This window comes from Anser anser, assembly GCF_964211835.1.
Source record: "Anser anser genome assembly, chromosome: 2".
Taxonomy (NCBI): domain Eukaryota; kingdom Metazoa; phylum Chordata; class Aves; order Anseriformes; family Anatidae; genus Anser; species Anser anser.
The window spans coordinates 105,126,732-105,148,329 of NC_139721.1; the positions used below are offsets into that span (position 1 = coordinate 105,126,732).

The following is a 21,598-nucleotide window of genomic DNA, read 5'->3' on the forward strand; positions in this document are numbered from 1 at the left end:
CTGTTAGCAGTGTTGTAAATAAAATAAGTACGTAAAGTTTCTGCAAATTAAATGAATAGTTTTTTAGTTGTATTACAGGTCCTAAAAAATGCTAATATTGCTTTGCATTTTCAGATTTTTTTTTTCAATTCTGTTCCTGCACATCTAGACCACTAAACTTAAGTGATCCTTCTCTGCAATTGCAAAACATGAAAGAAAGTTGTATTTGGCTTTTATTGATTGTTTAAGTTAGATTTTTAGTGGTTAGATCTGTCATATAAGCTGTATTTAAAATATTTATGATATTAGCATTTGATATGCAAAACAAGAAAATGTAAAGCTTGAGAGGGAAGAAAGGGCGAGGTTCTGTGGATAAGACAGGTTTAAAAATAGATATATTTAGACTTCAAGTTTGATGTGATTTTTATTTATTTTTTAACTAAATAGATTAGATTGGCCGTTCTTTGAATTCCGGAGCCTTGCCTCACATCTCTTGAGTATGCCCCCATGCTTTAATCAGGCTTTTTCCTCACCTGTATGTGACATTGTTGACTGTTTCTCCCCGGTTTCTCATGTATGTTTAAGGAATTTTTTGATTGCATCTGATAAGAAAGTACGATATTGTCAGATGTTTGGCTTTACGTGAAGTCATTGCGTTGCCTTGCTATGCATGATTGGATGCCTTGGTGCAATAAATTTAATAAATGATTCACAAAGATAAAAAAAAATTATGATGTATTTGGCATAAAAATTTGAGAGGCACATCATAAATTACGGAGCTATACTCCAGGCTGTTTTTTCCCTATTTTTTTTTTCCCCTCTCTATCATTTTCTATATGCAATTAATAACTAGGAACTTGATTTATTGTCTCATTTCTACGAGAGAAAGCCAGGCTCATTGCTTGTGAGAAACCAACATTCAGCAAAAAGTTGAAAACAGTAATGTAAATTTCTCACAGTTTTTGTTCTCTTGGATAATCTCTTAGCACAGGAGGCTAGAGAGAAGTTTCAATCACTTTCTTTAAGGGACTCAACAGTAGATTGAAATTCCTGTACAGAAACTACACTGAAGAATTGTTTCAGCAACACCATCACCAGTATTGTATACCTATTCACAGTTCCTTAATGCCTGAATAGATGAGGTGAAATTATTCTCATAATTAACCCGGTCCCTATGAATAAAGCCTAATTAGTGTAGCCCCAGAGCATCTAGTAGTCTTTAGAATTCTTTTACTTCTCTGTGATGATATAACAATAAAGGTTTAAATCATTTGCTCTGTAAGGAAAAGTAGTTGAAACAGGTGATGACAATTTTAAAACTTTTCCACTTCCATGTTTTTTGTTTATTTTTTTTTCCAAGTAGATTAATCTTTGCTGGTTATTAAAGCATTTTTTACATATAAAAGTGCTCCTATTTCAGATCCTAATAGCTATTCAAGGGCATTTGACCTAAAAGACTTTCAAAATGTCAGAATAACATTCTTCATGTAAACATGATTGAAACAATATTATAGGGAAATTACAGAGTTACGTTACAGAGACATATTATCTCTGTCAAAGGAAAAAGTAACTCTTGGAAGAATACAGTTGGAAAAGAAACAGTGGTATATACCTTAGATTTAAAGTGTCATTTACCTTAGATTTAAAGGTTATTTACCTTAAAACAATAATAACACCTTCAGTATCGTATGTTCATTCTATTGTTGTCTCCTACGTTAAGCCATTTAACAGTTTGTTATATTCTCAAGGTTTCCAATAACAGACTATTTTTTACTCTAAACTTCTAATATGGGTGTCAGACACCTTCTGTGTGAAGACTGAGTTGCAATTTCACACTGTCAAGATGAACTTAAGAAGAAATACAAGTATTCTGCTGTCCTTTCAAAATCTTCCTGTGTTTTTTTTTATAATACCAGAAAAAATAAAAAATAAGAACACAAGTGAAAGAAATCCATTAGGAGAGAGGTAGTCTGTAACAATTGTCACATTCCTTTATGCGTTCCTTTATAAAATATTCTTGTGGCTTTTTGGTATTATTTCAAAAGACTAAATGCTTAGAACAGTCTTTGTGTCCCTAGAAAGGAGAGCGCTTTTAGATTCAAGTTGAAGCACGTATAGGCATGTTTGAAGACTGTCACAGATTGTAATTCTGCCTCTAGGGAATACACAGTAACAGTTTTGATGATTTTGAAAGGAGTATTCTAAAGAGTTCTACTCAAGTTATTCTTTCTGGGATAGGAATTTTGTGTTTGCCTGCAGGTTTTCTTATGACTCTTTGCATTCAGAGCCCTTTTAGCCTTTTAATGAGATTTAGAAAGGATCCACATGCTTTTCATTGATGTATCCCATTTTTATATTAGGTTTACACTTACTTTTATTTATTTATTTATTTATTTTGCTCATATCCTGGGCCACAGAGCAAAAGGTTCTAAACCTATGGTCTTCCATCAAGGAGATATTAAGTAAATGATTTTCAGTGTATGAGCTCTACCTAGGGCAAATAGGAGAAAAGAAAGGGAAAATGTCTAGAGATTTCCTATATCATAATCATTATTGGTAACTTCAAAAACCTTTGGAACTGCTCACTTTAGTGCATCTAAAATATTTTAGAATATTTATATTTTTATATTATGTCCTTATATTGTGGCAAACGGTACTTGAGGTGAGGCTGCACCAGCACAGAGTAGAATGGAACTATCGCTTCCCTTGCCCAACTAGCAATGCTGGTCCTGCTGCACCCCAGAATACAGTTGGCCCTTTTGGCTGACAGGGCATCTTGCCATTGACAAGAACCCCCCAACTCCCTTTCTGCGTGGCTGCTCTCCAGCCTCTCGTCCCCCAGTCTGTACATATAGACAAGGTAGCTCCTTCCCAGGTGCAGCATCCAGCACTCAGTCTTAAATTTCATGCAATTATGGAGAACTACAAATACTACTTGCAACTTACTGTTATCCTAGCATTAAATGGAACCTGAAAGTATAATGGTGAAACAACTTATTGTTTAATTTTTGTCTTTAAAGTTTAATTTTATCTCAGTATGCAATATTAACTTCCAAGTTTAAGCAATTAATACGTAATAACCAGACTTTCTTCTCCATTATTTTCTTTAGCTTGATTTGCAATTGTATTCCTATAACAAACTATTTCAGGTAGGCACATGTTTTAGTTAAGGATTGTTTCTTGCACACTGATAGCCTAGGCAGAATTGCAGTGATCTGAAAAGCAGTCTTGGACATTTCTGTGATTTCACATAGGGGTAAAAAGAACCTCATAACTGAGAACTATTTAGCTTAAAATTTGACCATCCTGTTTTCCCCATCAGGAAGGAAAGAATATGAAAAGAGCAAGCATGGCATTTTTGATTTACAGTTATAAGTTGAAGTTTTTCTATTAAGGGAAGGGAAAAATGTATATATTAATATATAACTAATTGAGTTTTCAATCCTTATTTACTTTCCGTGTTCTTACTGACTATACCAGATTCTTCACAGTGTTTAAAATAATTTTTGCCTTTATGCTTTTTTTTGGAATCTCAGAATTAGATTCACTAAGTTGAAGAGGTATGGAATGGCATTACTCACATTTCACTTGACCCTCAGAAGTGTGCTTGCTAGTAACAGCATCAACTTCTTGGGTTGCAAAGTTTCATGGGAATAAACCAGTAGATTAGTGGAGTTAGAAGACACAAGAAACTTTGAGACCAGACTGGTGTACAAAGAATACATGCGGTTCTGAAAATTATTTAAAAGCTATTTAGAAAGTATTCAAGTGTGTGACAATAGCCAAGTACATCAGTACCTGAGAGGAAGAAAAAACAGGGATCATACTGTGCTTGTCCTTCTCAGGGCTAGAGCTCCTGTTGTTATTGAGCTCTGTAGCCCAGCAGTCAGTGATCAGAGACCTGTTGGTGTGATGATTCCAATAATGATTGCAATTGTAAACACATTTTTCCTGTTTCCTTCATTCTAGAGCAGGAGAAAGGAGATGTAGCAAATCTAACTTTTGTCTATTAATGAATAAAACCCCACAACTCCCTTGGAGATAAGCAGTTTTTATTATTCGTCTATAACCATTTCAGACTTGCTTCTGTATTCTTTTTCTTTTAATGTCGATCAGTCACTTGGTAACTTTCAGAATTAGGTTGATTATATTCTCCATTTTGTAGAATACATTTATATTACAAGCAGGAAAATTCATGTTTTACTATGTAGCCAGTGAAGAGTGGCAAAGTTTTAATTTAGTTCCTACTAAATCTTCCACTTTGCTTCACTGACCACAAAAGCTTAGGTTTCTAATTTAGAAACCCATGTGAATACTTGACTAAGTGCTTAATAAGGATTATTTTATTTTTTACAGCCTTATAAAATGAATGTATTTTTACTCTATTTTATATGTTCAGCTGAGATGCTGAAAGATTAAGGCAAAACTACCTAATCATTTTGGTGCCCAGGAAACTGCATTAAGTGCCACTGAAAATTTTTTGCAACTTATTTGCCTAGCATCTCATGGGAGCTCAGGGACAGTCACAAAGAGAATGCAGTTCCTGTGCTATTGGGCACAGGATTGTCTCTATATTACCTTTGTGGGAGGCTGTCCTTTCTCATTTGCCCACAGATACATGGTGGACACTACGAGATACTATGAGATATGCATCTCATGTTGTCCACATGCTTGGTCACCATGCAAGTTTCAGATCATCATGTAAATAAAGGAACTATTTTAAATATATCAATCTTACTCTTTATGAAACTCCAAGTTATTCCTGGAGTGGGTCTACTCTCTGACCTGAATTGTCTGAGCGTTGAAATTTGTTTAGTTTATTTAAAACTAAGAACAAGTTAACTACTACATTAAAGACTACCCCATTGTGTTAAGAAAAAATGTTACTAATGATGCAATCAGTTGATCATGACAGCAAAGATGTAATATTATTTGAAGACTGAAAGGTTGTATTTTCACAAATTTAATCTAGATGTAAATATTGGATCTTAAATCCTGGGAACAAATTACCAAAGTATAAGTTTTCATCAACAAATACTTCCAAATCGAATTCATCCATTTTTGTTGTTGAATATAGAACTGGTTCAAAATGAAAAACAAACAATAGCAACAACAAAAACCTCAAGGTACGGCAGCCTCAGTTGTTTAGGATAGCAGGATGGATAATCATAATGATCTTTTTAATATTGTATGAATCTCTAGGGAATAAATAGCTTGTGATTATGGAAATAAATTAGTGTCATACTGTTATTCAGAAATTCATTAAGTCTCTGCAGGAAACATTACTTCTAACCTTCCAGTGTTGACTTCACAACCCTAATGTTATTTTAATATATTTGGTGTATATTTTAGGTTTAAAAAAGAGAGAGAATTTTCATCAGTTTGTGTCATCCTGACAAAATTCGCATGATTCAGCACAGAGGTTGAAATCTTTTGTTCATTATGCATTTCTGAAAAGTACCTGATAATTTTGTGAATAGCAGCAGTAGAAGTCTGTCATCTGTTATATTTGATATCCACACCAGAAAGGAATCAGATATTTGCTGGTGAGATCTTGCAGATCTCTGAAATACTATGTACAGTTTCAGGATCTGGAGAAGCATGTGTCTGTTGCTACCGTTGCTGCGCTGCCACCTGTGATGCCCCCTAAAGTAAAACTTAACAATATCCATATGTTTCAGTGTCCTCTTTCTTGAGTCTAAAGTTTAGCAGGAGAGAGGGGTTTGTGGCAGAACAAACAAACAACCTATACACAGGTGCATTTTCAGATGTCCTGCTTCAAATATTTGTTATGTAAAGTTAACCAGGGATTGCTGTTTTGTACCTGAAAGCAGTCAGTTCACTTAGCAAAATGCACAAATAACGTGGTAATATTTCTGCACATAAAGTATGAACAATTACTGCATAGAAAGATGACAAAAGCAACTCATTCTTGGGCTTGAGGTGTATGAGGAAGGTGGAAAGGTAGTTCTTTGTTTTGAATGCTAGCTTTATGCTTCATTACTCCAACTAAATTAAACAAAAAATAATGCCCTACAATACTGCTGGAGGAGAAAAGAGCAAGTGTTTTACTTGCATCCAGTTAATATTAATCATCTGGAAACAGTACTAATTTTTGTGTGGTTGTTGTTTTTGTTGTTGTCCTGGTTTTCTTAAGAAAACTACAAGCATCAATATTCAAGGTTAAAGCTCAGTGATAACTTTGAACATGAATCTTGTATCCTAGGTATCATATCTTTCTGTACTATTCCTCCAAATCTGTCTTCAAGTTTTAGAAACTTTTTCTCTATGAATTGGTGTACAAAACTGGTATCTCTAGGAGCCATCTGTCAACAGAAGTCAGATTTCTCTCTTAAATACATATTGAGGTTTATGTTGAAGTAATACAAAATAAACATTCCTGTAAATGAGATCAAGTTATTTTTAAGAGAAGCAAAGGTTAAGCAAGTTATAAGATTTAGCCTATAGTGTTATAAAGGTAACGTTGATGAATCATGATTTTAGTTTAATATGTGAAAAACTAAAAGGCCACAAAAACAGCGTTCAGCATTATTATTCCAATGCATTGGATAAAATGGCATTATACATCTGATTATACACACATGGCTATAATATGTTTTTAGCATATAATGACAGGGTTTGGGACTGAAGGAAACCCCCCAGGGAATCAGTAAAGAATATAATGGAACAATGTGACCAAAATTATAGTTCTATTTCAAAATTGCCCAGAAGTATTTGGGGCATAGAAAAGAGCTGCATTCAGTATATCAGAAACCTGTTACTAGATGCAAATAAGATGCATATTTCATCCTAATGACTACCTTTTATTTTATAAAACCTTACAAAAACATGAAATATTTAGATCTCCTTTTCATCAAATGTGATCTAAATTGACTTAGTAAGTTCCAAAGTTGAAAATCACAGAAAAGCACATAGATGCCCATACACATTTTCAGTACAAGATTGCCTAGGAGCTGTGTTACTAATAAACCATTTTTAAGACACAAAGCAAATAATTATTTCTTGATGTAAATTTAAATAGGAGATTGATACAAATGCAGTGATCATTGCTTGTACATTGGATTTTAATGCTCTTTAATTAACGCAATGAGAGCAGAAGTGTCTCAGATACTTTTCTTGACCTATTAAGCTGTTTTTCTGCTTTCTCTCATCAGTATTGTTACAGTGGAAATCATTCCAGTCCTTATATATGAATTTAAGACCTGATTTCAACAGGATACTTAACAAGGCTTCTAACTTCTGATATGTGAATAGTTTCTCAGGAATCGGCACTATTATGCAACGTGGGTGATTTGCTTATCTGAAATAAGTGGCTGACAGAAGGATATAGGCAACTGTGATGAAAATGGGAGTTTACCGAAGTTACTAACAGTAGAATCAAGCTCATATTTGCATAGAATACCATTGGAAGCATTAGATTGTTTAGTTTATCCGTATGTTGTTAATCCTGAGTTCTTAGGAGCTCTGGTCAATTCATAAGCAAGTCTCAAAACTGAGATTCAGCACTTGTTGGAATTATCTTTTGAGTTTTCGTATTTTGAAATAAGGAAAATACATGTTACAGCTTTTAACCACTTTCATATACTGTTTTTCTATTACCATGCATTGCTGTGTGAGATGGCTATGAGGAATGCTGTAGAAATTTTGTTGTTTCTGTTTTTCATGTGATTTATTTATTTATTAGGGAAAGACTACAGTATACAAGCTGTAGTATTACCAATTGTTCTGTTCAATAGACAGAATGAAGAACAGGTTCTTTAAGCAAAATATATGACTCTTCTATCAGTATTCTTATCTTACTCCAGACCTTGCTAGGACATGAAAATAAAATAATGCTCAAAACTGAGCTGAATTAACCAAACCTGAATTTGTTGCTTTCTGATGTATTCCGTTTTTTTTTTCAGTTTATTTGATGTTTTTATTTCCTTATGCAACTAGTTTTTAGTTTTTTTTTTTTTTAGCTTTGTTTTTTTTCCTCTTCTTTTTCATATTAATCTCATAACATTTTCCTTTATCCAGTCCTTTTATTCTTGGTTGTGTTTTTTGTTTGTTTGTTTGTTTGGTTAGTTGGTTTGGTTTGTTTCCCTTCAGTTTACATCATGATTTGGGCTGGATTTTCAAAGATATCCAGCAAAGAAGTGTTTCAGCATCAGTGAGGTACTTAACTAGGCTTGACTTAATTTTCTAATGAAGTTATGTTTTTTACAAGAAAATGTTGATGTAGTGAGACCGAATGCTTTGTTGAAACAACTTGGTTTCCCTGGGATCTACTAATTGCAGTCAGCTAGTCAGCTTGTGCTGAACCAGTACGTAATGTGAGTTTTCCAAGGTCTGTAGATTTGGACTTGCTGCTATGTTGAATGGCCTTCCACAGCCCCACTGACTGAGGTTTTCTTTTTTTTTTTTGTGCAGGCAGAGGGCTGACAGCCATAACTAAAGCTGTCAAGTTGTCAAGTCTGTTATCGTTCTTGTGTCCTGGAACAGTATTTGGTTTGGGATATTGGGGATTTTTTAAAAAAACAGAACATTTAAGGCTTAGCCCATTCCATGCTTAACTCACCTTGAAGAAAATACAGTTTTGTTTTCCACAGATAATTTCTATCTGTCTATGGACATTTCCATATTTCATAATAATGTGCTTTTATTAATGTGTTTTGGCATTTAAAAAAAATATCTGATTACAAGAGATATATAGATGTAATACCATGGAACATAGACTTTTAGTGTTATCACTATTGTTTCAAAATAAAGCTAGAAGCCTAGTTTCCCCCCCCCCCCCCCAATAAGGTCAGACCCATAAATTATTCCCGTTATTTCCTATGCTTAAAATGCCAGTGACAAAACATAAAATTCAAGAAATATTATAACAAGTGTATAATTAAAGTAATGAAAACAAAAATAGACAACAAAAAAACACAGTTCTTCTTTCTCTTTTAACTGGACAAGAAATGTCATTCTACTATGCTATTCATTGCCACACATTTACATCACCCTAGAAAGAGCATACATTGAAGCAATTTTAACACTTGTCTTTGCATAAATAGTTAATTTGGATAGAAAATTCTTTACCTGAATTAAGTCATGTTTGGTTAAAGAGTTTTTTTCTTTTTTAAACTTAATAACATTTCTTTTCATTCAGTCTTGAGCCTTCTTATTTCAGAGATAATGTTTCAATTATGAGAATTCCTTTTTAATTTTTTGTTCTAAAAGGTGATGAAAACTTTTACTTAAAATAAGATTTTGTGATGTACTTGTTGTATCCATAGGGTACTGAATGATATTGCAAGTCTGTCCTTTTACAGAAAACTAAACACATTTTTTCAGTTTTACTTAATTTTATTCTTAAGCTGGATGTTACTGACATTTTATTTTAAATTTATAATTTAGCTTTGGCATTTATAATTACTGACTAGAGTATTATTATGGTGGAAGCATAGGAATTAAAATTGAATCTGAATCTTAATTTTCCCTAACTTTCCACAGGTCATTAAAAAATTACTTGGATTCTCTGTTTTTGCCTTTTTTTTTTTTGTTTTGTTTATAATGCAAAAATATTATACTGAATGTATAGTGTATATAAGTGTAGTATATCTATATGTATAGTAGTTTGGCTGAAGAATATTAGTAAAGCTAAAGTGAATTTCAAAGATCATACAGGTTTAATTGCTGATGCTTCTGCTGAAGATAATTCCTGTACCAAAAGCTTATCTATTTTTTCAATGTAATTATTTGGCACATTAAAATGTATTATCTATTCCTATAAACCTGCTCTAGCAACTTTTGAAAAACTTATCAAATTGTGGTCTTAAGGAAGCTAGTTATGAAACTCTTACTGAGTACTTTTGAAAACTCCATTCAACATATGCTCAAACCTATTATTTAGAAAGGAATTGTGGGCATATTTTCTTTCCTTTCTTCGTTCTTAATACTTTACTGTCCTGTGGAGTTCTGTCTTTAAGAAAAGTGTTTGTGACTTAAAACACTCTTGATCTTTTTGTTGCAATGTGAGCTTACAGCATAAAACAGCTTAAAGATTTTGGTATCCAATATTGGAACAGAAGTGCTTGTAGAAAAGAGGATTTCAGAACTGGACTGATGAGACAGTGCTACCTGTTTTACAGACACATGATCCATCTTGGTCATTTTCCCAGTCTGGCTTAAAGAAAAACTCCTTTACCAATGAGGAGAACACTTCTGGCAATAATACTTCAGTGAGTTTATGAGTTTAATAAGCTAAATATTTTGTTTAGTTTATACAGGTATTTCCAGCTTTTCCTGAAAAATGGTTTTGTAAAGGAGGATTCTTATTGTACATTTCTGTCTTTTTTAGTCAGAGACTCATTCCCCGTTTAAAATAAAAATAAATAAATAAATCTCCAGTATGATGTGGGTCTGCATTATGCTTTTAAATCTTATTAAACTGTTTGTAACCTTGGCTTTGCAAATTGTATAAATTCAATTTTTAATGAAAACCTGAATTTCTGAGCCTGTGTACAAATCTCAGTAGGAAAAAGAAATTTTACAGCAATGGTACATAATTCACAAGTTCCTGTAAATTGATTTTGCAGCCTTGCAATGATGGATTTGAGCCTGGTGTTTGCATTATCCACAGAGCATGTATTACTGTACCGCATTTATCTAAATGAAGGCTGTATTTAAAGGATATTGTTCTGCTGGAGACTAAATGAAATACATATTAATTTTCCAGGAAATTGATGACAGAGTACCCCATTCTCTGTTGATGGTGTTTATACATTCAGCAGATGTTACTGGATCATAGACCAAAAGGAACCTTCAAAATGTCAAACACCTGCTGGTTTGTGCTCTGCCTTTCTGACGAAGGATTGGTAAAGCACAGATCATAGAATCATAGAATCATTTAGTTTGGAAAAGGCCTCTGAGATCATTTAGTCCAACCTTTAACCTAGCACTGCTAAATCCACTGTTAAACCATATCCCTAAGCTCTCTACATCTACACGTTATTTGAAGACTTCCAGGGATCATGACTCAACTACTTCCCTGGGCAGCCTCTTCCAATGGTTGAGTTAAGAATGTTTCCCCTGAGCGTCCTTTTCTCCAGGCTAACCAGCCCCAGCTCCTTCAGTTGCTCCTCAGAAGGCTTGTTCTCTAGATCCTTCACCAGCTTCATAGCCCTTCTTTGGACGTGCTCCAGGGCCTCGATGTCCTTCTTGTTGTGAGGGGCCCAAAACTGTACTTGAGGTGTAGCTTCATCAGAGCAAAGTACAGGGGGATGGATGATCACCTCCCTAGTCCTGCTGGTTACACTGTTCCTGGTACAAGCCAGGATGCCTTTGGCCTTCTTGGCCACCTGAGCACACTGCTGGTTCATGCACAGCTGGCTATAAACCAGTATATCCAGGTCCCTTTCCATCGGGCAGCTTTCCAGGCACTCTTCCCCCGGCCTATAGACTTGCATGGGGTTGTTGTGACTAAAGTGCAAGACCTGGCACTTAGCCTTGTTGAACATCATACAGTTGGCCCCATTGGTCCAGACTATCCAGACCCCTCTGCAGAGCTTTCCTACCCTCAAGCACATCGACACTTGTGCAGAACTTGATGTCGTCTGCAGACTTGCTAAGGGTGCACTCAATACCCTAGTCCACATCATTGATAAAGATATTGAATAGAACTGGCCCTGGGGAACACCACTAGTTACCAGCCTCCAGCTGGATTTAACTCTATTCACCACAACTCTTTGGGCTCAGCCACCCTGCCAGTTTTTAACCCAAAGAAGCATACACCCATCCAAGCCAAGAGCAGCCAGTTTCCCCAGGAGAATGCTTTGGGAAATGGTGTCAAAAGAAGAACGAGTTGCCATTCAAAGGGACCTGGACAGGCTGGAGAAGTGGGTCCATGTGAACCGCGTGAGATTCAACAAGTCCAAGGTGCTGCACCTGGGTCAGGGCAATCCCAGACAGGAGTACAGACTGGGAGAAGAACTCATTGAGAGCATCCCTGTGGAGAAGGACTTGGGGGTTCTGGTAGACGAAAGGCTCAACACGAGTCAGAAGTGTGTGCTTGCAGCCCAGAAGGCCAACTGCGTCCTGTGCTGCATCAACAGGAGTGACCAGCAGGTGGAGAGAGGTTGTCCCCCTCTACTCTGCCTTTGTGAGGCCCAACCTGGAGTGCTGCATCCAGGTCTGGGGACCCCAGCACAAGAAAGATGTGGACCTGTTAGAGCGAGTCCGGAGAAGGGACACGAAGATAATCAGAGGACTGGAGCACCTCTCCTATGAAGAAAGGCTGAGAGAGCTGGGGATGTTCAGCCTGGAGAAAAGAAGGCTCCAGGGAGATCTCATTGTGGCCTTTCAGTACTTAAAGGGGTCTTATGAAAAAGATAAAGAAGGACTCTTTATTCAGATAGATAATGATAGGATAAGGGGAAATGGTCATAAACTAACAGAGGATAGATTTAGACTAGACATTAGGATGAAATTCTTCACTGTAAGGGTAGTGAGGCACTAGAAGTTGTGCCAGGAGAAGTTGTGGATGCCCAGTCCCTGGAGGTGTTCAAGGCCAGGCTAGATGGGGCCTTGGCCCACCTGATCTAGTGGGTGGCATCCCTGCCTATGGCAGTGGGTTTGGAGTTAAATGATCTTTAAGGTCCCTTCCAATGCAACCCATTCTGTGAATCTATGAAAAGCCTTATTGAAGTCTGGGTAGACCACATCCACAGCCTTTCCCTCATCCACCGAGTGTGTAACCTTAGAAGGAGACCAGGTTTGTCAAGCAGGATCTGCCTTTGATAACCCATGCTGACTGGGCCTGACCACCTGATTGTCCTGGAAGTACTGCATGTGATAGCACTCAAGATAATCTGCTCCATTGTTGTCTGAAGAAGTGGATTTTTTTCCATGGTGTGAAATAAGCCAGTTCACACACTCAGGAGAGAGACTGCTTCTACTCAGGCCTCAATTAAACATAGACAGTACCTCTTCTCTTCCAAGGGAGAGCTTTTCCCTTTACACCATGAGCTTCTTGGCACCAAGGTCAGACTGACGGGCCTGTAGTTTTCCAGATCCTAATTCCAGCCCTTCTTGTAGATGGGCATCGCATTTGCTAGCCTCCAATCAACTGGGACCTCCTCTGATAGCCAGGACTGCTGATAAATGATGGAAAGTGTCTTGGCAAGCCTTTCTGGCAGTTCCTCAGTACCCTTGGGTCGATCCCATCTGGCCCCATAGACTTGCATACATCTAAGTGGAGTACCAGGTCACTAACCATTTCCTCATGAATTAGGAGGGCTTCATTCTGCTCCCCATCTCTACCTACCATCTCAGGGCATAAAGTATGGAAAGGTACAGGAAATAATTTGGATTTTGAGAATTAGTCCTCATCATTCATTTAATCAAATTATATACAAAATATTCATCCCTCCTGATCAGCTGATTTTGCCCCTAATTCTCTTAAATTTAAAAAAAAACACACCTGTGTTAAGACAGTCTTGTTAAGATTACAGCAAGCACAAAACCAAACAAAACAAATTTTATCTTGAAATTTGGAGCATTGCCTTGCATGCTCACAAAATATATTTTTTTAAGGATCAGCTTCTTTATTCATTGCATAAAGTTCTGTGATTCCTGGAACAGGACTCAAAGAACAGGCAGCTGTTCAATAGGATTTTTAGTCCTCATTCAATGTATGCTTTCTGTTGTTTATTGTCTTCTGTTCAACTCAGAAGACAGAACTGTAATTTTCCTTCTAAATGATTACCACTCAAAGTGCATCATAGACATTAATTATTGTATCTAACAAGCTCTTCTATGGAGCAATGAGTGTCATCATAATTGTTTAGCACATTAATAGCAGCAGTACAGAAAAATTGAGGTGAACATAACCACTATTACATGTCGTAATCCTGTGAATCTTCCTTACATTTACCACCACCCGTATCTATTGTGCCCTGTACAGAATAGGTATTCATCTAAGATATCTATTGTTATATCTGTATGGCAAGGGTCAACTTAAATTTTGTCTCTTTCAAATTTTTGATGGCTATATTTTGTAGTTGTATTCCTTACCGCCCAGTTGTTTCTTCATTTGTTTTTAGTTCTAGTATTGGAATATATTACAGGATTTTATATGGATTTATTAAGTGGCAAAGGTCACCTTTTCTTTGTTTGTTTATGACTACCCTGTTCACTGTCTCAAGATCCTTATTTCTGCTGAAAATTACTTATGAAGGGGTGTGAAGGGTCCTTTGAAAATATTGAGAATAACTGAATAGTAGTCTTTAACATCTACCATCAGTGAATGAATGGTTTGTGCATAAACTGACAAGACAAAAAACAGAAACCCCACTATCATTTTAAGTGATAGGTATTGTTTACTTTTAAGCTGGATGCTATAAAAACTTTTAGCCAGAGGTAGAAAACTACAAAACAAGCACTAAATATTTATTTCAGTCATTTTTAAACACACTTGAGAACTGTCCTATACTAACTTACAAGGTATTACAAACCAGAGACAGACTTTCCTATGGGTGACAGCTGTGGTTAGGAGGGAAACTGGACACTCATTTTCCAGTGGTTAGTACATCTAGAACAAAGGAAGATTTTTGTATTCTTGGAAATTTGAGAATTGAAGTGTTCCATATCTATTGTAGGAAATGGGTTATGTCAGTGTTTCTATTTACAGGAAGATGACTAGTGTGTGTAATCTAATTGTTAGGGGATGGATATCTTCTACAGAACAACCGCTCTGGGTTGGACACTTTTATTAACACAGTAATAACTGAGTAACAGATCAGTGATGCAGAATGGAATACTTGCTTACCTAGCAGCAGCTGTTATGTGAGTTCAGCATATCTGTTGTGTAGAAAGAGGACATGAGGTCCCAGTGCTGCTGTTTTGGTATTGTTCTGAACACTGATACATTTTAAATCCACTATTCATTTGGTCACTATCTCAGAAAACATTTAAACTAAATTTAAGTGTTACCTAGACACTCAGAGGACTTTACTGCCTATGCTTTCCTTCATAACAGAACCTTTATAGCATGTGAGATAGATTTAATACAACAACTTTCTTCTTCTCCCTTAGGCATTTCCTGGAAATACAAACTCCGATAGTGTGGTTCGACATGATTTACAACATCCAGTTATCGCTCGCTATGTACGTATAGTTCCTTTGGACTGGAATGGAGAAGGCCAAATTGGGCTGAGAATTGAGGTCTATGGCTGCTCCTACTGTAAGTTTTTCCATGATCACCTTTTTTTTTTTTTTTTTTTAATTCTGAGTAGAAACTGGATCTCAGATTGAATCTGAATCTCAAGTACTAATCATATTGCCTAGTGCTTAATTGAGTATTGTAACCTTAACTCTGAGTTGCTTGTTATTTCTTTTGTGGGAGATTCAATACTGGAATTTGTGATAGTTCTCTGAAGTCAGTCGCTCCTTTTGATCTTCATGGCTGTTTTTTTTCAAAAGACTAACTATTATATAACCTTGAACAGTCCAGTTGAGGAAACGACAACGTACAGACAAATATCATGTTGGGTCTTAAGGGGAACAGCTGGGAAACAAGACGTAATTCATTGCCTGGTGCTAAAGATAAAAATAAAGCAAATAAAAATTCTATCAAAGTATCTCAGATTGTCTAAATATATGACGTTTTTCAGAGGCTTTTCCATTAGTATTTGTATATGACTTTAGAATTTCCTTTGAAATCCAAATGAGGAATGGTACAAATGGTTAAGAGCAAAACTGATTATGTTTTAAGAGAAGCAAGAGTCGTTTCTAAATGCCATTCCTACAATTTGATCCTGCCGGTACCTAAGAAAGTCTACAGGCTTGCAAAAACATAAGTGTCTGATGTCCTATTTGTATTTAATATTAATGCAGTATCCTGCTTGTAGGTATTTTAGCTGCAAGGAGATATTTGAGATTTGTTTTCTTTTTAAAACAAAACAAAACAACAAAAACAAACAAAAAAAAAACAGGTGTTAGAATAAGTTAAGGAGCACCCATCTTGAAGTCTCATCCATTGTCTTCACTGGGTGATTTATGAAATATTGGAGACCTTTGCCATCCTAACTAGCAATTGTGCTAATTAACTAGCAAAATGCTTTGTGATTTCAGTCTGTTAGGAGATCCGTTGTTTCCCCAAGCAGAGAGGGTTTCCCCAGGCATCTGGAGTGAACTTTTATTTAAAGCAGCAAAATTTAATGGTGCCCACATATCAGCTCAAGCAGCAATCCTCCAAGAAGAGACCCGGCCCAAAACTTTCCCTGGGTTGTTGTACAATCTTCATTTCATTCGCTACAGTCCAATCGGTTCTTGACACATTGGTTACATTCCTTCAGATGGGTGGTTCTTTGTTGTGAGGCAGGCTGTTTTCTGTTATCTGTTGGGGCAGGCTCTCATCTGGCAACCTCCTTGGTCAGGACATCACCCCTTTGCCATCAGCACCACTCAACCTCTCCCACAACACTGCTCTCTGTTACTTAATCACCTCTACATGCCAGTTTCAGGTTATGGGGAGCTTACGGGGAGCTCATACTGTGGCCTAAGGCTTCTCTAAATTTACTCTACTAATGTCAAACAGCAGCTCCCCCAATTCCTTACAGCAGCTTGTTTCCTTTTCACATTTGTTGATTTGATTTGGATAGATAGTCTAAAGGCATATATTCTTTCATTAAACACCAATGGGAACCACAAAGAATAGAGTTCTGATATTATTTTTCCTATTTCCTCGCAATGATTTAACCCCCCCCTCCCCCTTTTTTTTTTCTTTTTAAACTTCAAATAACTTCCGAGCAATAGCTGAGAAATAAATAAAACTTGTGGTGTTTGTAGCACTGTGCTGAGGGCCCTCATGGATGTTAGATACATTAAAAACAACAAAAAAAACCACAACAAAACAACAAAAAAACCCCACAGTATATTTGTTATCTGCAGAACCATAGGTTATTCTGATATTTCTTACTCAAAAAGAAACTAAGCTTCTGAAGTTTTAGGTAGCACTGTTTGCACGGCTCCTAATAAACAAATGTTTATTAGCACATTCATAAAATGTTTTACAGGCTGTTTTAAGCAGAGCTAACATTGCAGCATAGTTAATTTTTGCAGCATGATGAATATTTACTTGTAAGTATATCTACTTCAAATGCAAATTCAGGTATTTAATGCAAGAAGCCAACATTTAGTTTGTTTTGAAATATGACACTTTTTAACAGAAAAAATGCCTTTAAATAGTGCAATAAAACAATAAAACTCATGATCTTTGCTGAAATATTTACAGGTAAAAGTATTTTTTTATTAAATGGATAGACAAAGTGTTGTAGATACATAACAAGACGCTTTTAGAGACTTAAAGTAAATGTGAGAAATAGCAAAACATAGCTTGTTGACAAACTGATTTCAGTCATTCGATGAAAAGTTGCTTGGTTGACAGACTGTATATTTCTGGAGGAGAATAAAAAGCTTCTGCCAAGGAAACAATGTGTGGGACTACAAAAATATTGATAAAATGTGCATTCACAGTTGAAATGAGGTAGCCAAACATAACATTGTAGCTTTGCTCAGAGAGTAGTGTTAGTCTGCTGGCATTTTTTTAATAACAATAATAATAATATTTTACATTATATATTTATTGGGACTTTTGTTTCAAAAAGCTCTCTTAGAATGTTGTATGGATCTTAGATGCAGGAATCAGATAGGATGTCCCTGAAATTCAGTATCAGTAGATAGCAGAGCAGTTGAAAAGAAAAACTAAACCTCACTGTATTAAAAGAGAGGAAGGCAGCACCTTAGTATGACTATCAGAACAATGTAGCAATGTGTATGAGTTCCAGATTTGTCTTCAAATGCATCATTTGGAGCCAACTGTGTAAAAAAACTCAATTGTTCCATGTAGACGTGTCCTATGGCAGTTTTTAGTCTTATGATTAGAATAAAGCATGAGTTTCACTCTACAACAAGATTCAGAATTAACTACATTTATCTCTGTGACTAAATGGTGACATCGAATTTGAAAAAGGTTTTTAATTCTCCCTAGGGAAAAACTGACAATTCCTAATTAATAATAATAAAAATGATAATAAAAAATAGTGAGTAAATAACTGTCTGATTGGCTATGTTAACGGAAGAGTTGCATGAGAAAAACAAGCTTGGAAAACAACAGCAAACAAATTATTATATGACATAAAAACATATTTTAGTCAATGGGAGTTTTAGGTTTCATTTTAAAAGAAGCTACTTAAGACACTCAAAAGGGGAAAAGAGTCTTTCTGTATGCTTGCAGTGACATAATTTTTCAAAACGCAAATTATAGGGAAGAAAGCAATATAACCAAAGGCAAAGTATCCAACCAGTTAAGGCAAAACCGGTGGCAGATTTTCATTCGTGCTCTTTTGGAGACAGAGGGCAAAAGGATGTGGTATATATCCTCCATCATGTCCAGTTTATGAATGTTGACAAACTGAAAAGTCATGGCATCTGGAGGCTCTGGCAACTATAATACAGTACATTTTACTAACAATTTTGAATATCATAGTAAGTTCCTGCAAGATCATTGATGGCAATGAAGGATTAAAAGAACTAATGAATAGTCCCTTTCATCTCCATCCTGTAACAGATGAATGCTTACAAAATGGAAATAGCATTGCATAGTCTTTGGCTGCACTTTTTAACCTATCCTCATAACCTTCTGGGTGCTGAAATCCTGTGGTATGCATGGAATGGACTCACTGATATCTTTGTTCTTGGGCTTTTTATGATATGGCTCTGTCGTAGATTTTCTGCATCTAAACTCCTTGCCTGAATCTTTTAGACAAAGTTGTACAGCTGATAATAAGAATTCGCAAATTCCAAATGGTTCGCGTCTGGGGTGTAGGATATACTTGAAAAAAGTCACTTGGAGACAGCAGAAAGTCATGCAAATAATATAAATAAGGCAAATAGAGAGCAGGAACAATAAAGCTCTATGAATGTTTGCAAACTGAGCTTTTTCCATTCATTGACCAGATCTATTTGCTAATACTTATGAAGCAGTGAAAGTGAACAAATGTCATTTGAGCTCTGTTAGCAAATCTGTTCATTTCAGTTGTTAGCTATACTACTTGTAGCGTGCTATGTCAAATGCTACTGTTTCAGTTTTATGCTGGATGACTGATTTTTTTAGGAAGTGAGGGAAAAGAAGGAAAAATAGCAAACACAGACCATAGAGGTTTATGAAATAATGATTTTGTATGGAAAACATTCACTGTACGGATAGTACAGTGAAAAAAACCTTGGTCATGTAAAAATTTACAAGAGCAAAAATAAGGTTAGGAGATGCTGTTGAGGGTTAAGCCATGAGGGTTTCAAATAAACATTTGCAAGAATTGATTTGGGAGTACTGAAGTGCTAAAAATTATGGGTTGAACAGATCTTGGACTAGTTAATCCTATCTGCCTGCAGTGACCTAAGCCATTTTTTCCCTTGGTTTCCCCCTGTTAATTCCACATTCGGCTGTACTCATTATTAGGAAATTTTCTGTGATACTTGAAATCTCCTTTGCTTGGTTTCATGCTGTTGCTTCTAACTACACGTCTCCTTCATTCTCTCATGTGGTTGCCCTACATATCTAACAAGAGCTCCATCCTCTTCAGAATTATTTATCGCATCTACACATCAAAGGGAATATTTAAAGCAGGTAAGAAAGCCACTGTTATTTCACTTGTGTGGAATCTGATCAGTTTTCACTTGGCCAGATTCACTAGCATACACTGGACATTTTGTTTCATCAGCATAGCATTTAAAAACAAAATAAAACACTAAAACACATGAAGAAAAGTCTACTGAAGTGACATGATTGCTACTGGAACACCCTATGCTGTATAAAATATATTTCCATATGTCTATGCGTACATATTTATTCTATTACACTTTTCGTGCCTATGTGAATATTCACCTAAATGGTGAGGATACTGATTTGGTCCCCAAATCCATGTAAACAATTCCCTACCTCCTCTCATGATATTTTATTACTTATAATAAAGGTGCAACTAAGTTGTCCAGGCAGACTTCTTTGACCATCTAAGTGGTGCAACTGCATAAAAATATTAAATAATAGATAGGAAGAACAATTTTGAAGTGTATATTTTGTGCAATCATGTTCTCAGATTTGTAGCGCAATTTTATTAAATTATTGTAAGTAAAATTGCTTTTAATTTTGGGTAAAATCATAGAATTGACAAAACTGTTTAGCAGAGGTCCGTGTGAGCTTAATAGCTTTGTTTATCACAGTGGATGGGACAGTTAGGAGTTCTCCTAAGCATCCAACCTTTTTTTTCCCCCTATTTCTATTAAATGTCAGTATTTTTATACTGGGTAGATGTATACATATTTAGGTCCATGTGTTTGATTTTTAGACAACATCATTGCAGTTCAACAGGTGCAAGCATAACTTGATATTCTCTCTGATATTAAAGGTGCATGGCTGAATACTCAGTTAAACTATGGAGAGTGAGGGAAATGAACTGTTGAACTTTTAAAGATTTATTTGAATACATGCTCTATTTGAAAGCTTACTTCGTTGTTAAGATATTTTCTAGCTTTTTGACATGGAGGGGATTCCTTTTTTCTTAAGAGTCATGAAAATTGATACTTTTTATTACCCATACATTCTTAGTTCCATGGTAGTCTTTAAACAGTTGAGTTCTGCAAATTGAAGATAAATTATGCCATCTTTCTTTAGAATTGTTCCCAATATAGATTGCTTTCCCCTACTCACTCCCCAGCAAGAGGTGGTTGTGATTGTTTCTGTGTACGTGTTCATTTATTTTGGTATGAAAATTAGAACAGGCTTTTGTTATCCCAGCCGATTTGTTACCTCTGGTTGTTAACAGTAATAAATACAGACCCATTTTGATAGTAGGTAAAAATACAAATTTAAAACATTTGTGTCTTCTATTTTAAAATTAAGAAAAAAAAATAGCAGTTTTGTAGTGCATGAAAAATTATTATTATTATTATTATTATTTTTTAAATCAGAAGATTGAGATGGAAACAGAAAGAAAGTCCTTGGAAATATTTTTGCTTTTCCTAGAAAAACAAACAAGCAAAAAAACAAACAAAAACAGAAAATTAACCTTAATGTTTAATTTGAACTGCTTTTTGTTTCCCTAAAAAGAATATTTCAGAAAGATGTGACATGAGCTTCTGCTTTGAAAATTAAATACATAAATAAATATTTTCTTCAAAAAATAAATAGTGTATTAAATAGAAGTAGAGCACTCTTCTTTTGTGTAATGGGATAGCCTTGGCTATCCCACCCTGTCGCTAAATCAGGAACAAGGGAAAAAAAGCTTCTGGGTTACAAAAAAAAGACAGGGAGAACACTTATCAGTTATAATTACAAGACAGACTCACCTTGGGGAAAATTAATTTGATTTATTGCCAATTAAAATATATTCCAATATTGAGAAACAAACACAATCATTATAACAACACCATCCCCTATCCTCCCTCTCCCAGACTCAACTTCACCTCTTGATTCCTGACACTCCTGTCTGCCCTGTAAGCGGCATGGTGGTCTGGGGATATGGTCATTGTAGTTCCTCTGTGCTGCCCCTTCCTCCTCACACCTCTCCCC

The 21,598-nt window shown here is 35.7% G+C and overlaps 1 protein-coding gene across 21 annotated transcripts in view; it reads left to right on the top strand.

Moving 5' to 3' along the window:
• The window catches only part of CNTNAP2 (contactin associated protein 2), a 1,168,055-nt gene that overhangs the window by 497,301 nt on the left and 649,156 nt on the right, over nt 1-21,598 (top strand). For 20 of the 21 annotated variants that reach the window (XM_083826978.1, XM_083826979.1, XM_083826989.1 and 17 more), the window contains one exon: nt 15,064-15,211. In XM_083826978.1, coding sequence (XP_083683104.1) covers nt 15,064-15,211 — 148 coding nt within the window. Of the gene's footprint in view, nt 1-9,605; nt 10,212-15,063; nt 15,212-21,598 lie in introns of those variants that run through there. The other variant, XM_083826991.1, reaches the window with a different exon arrangement.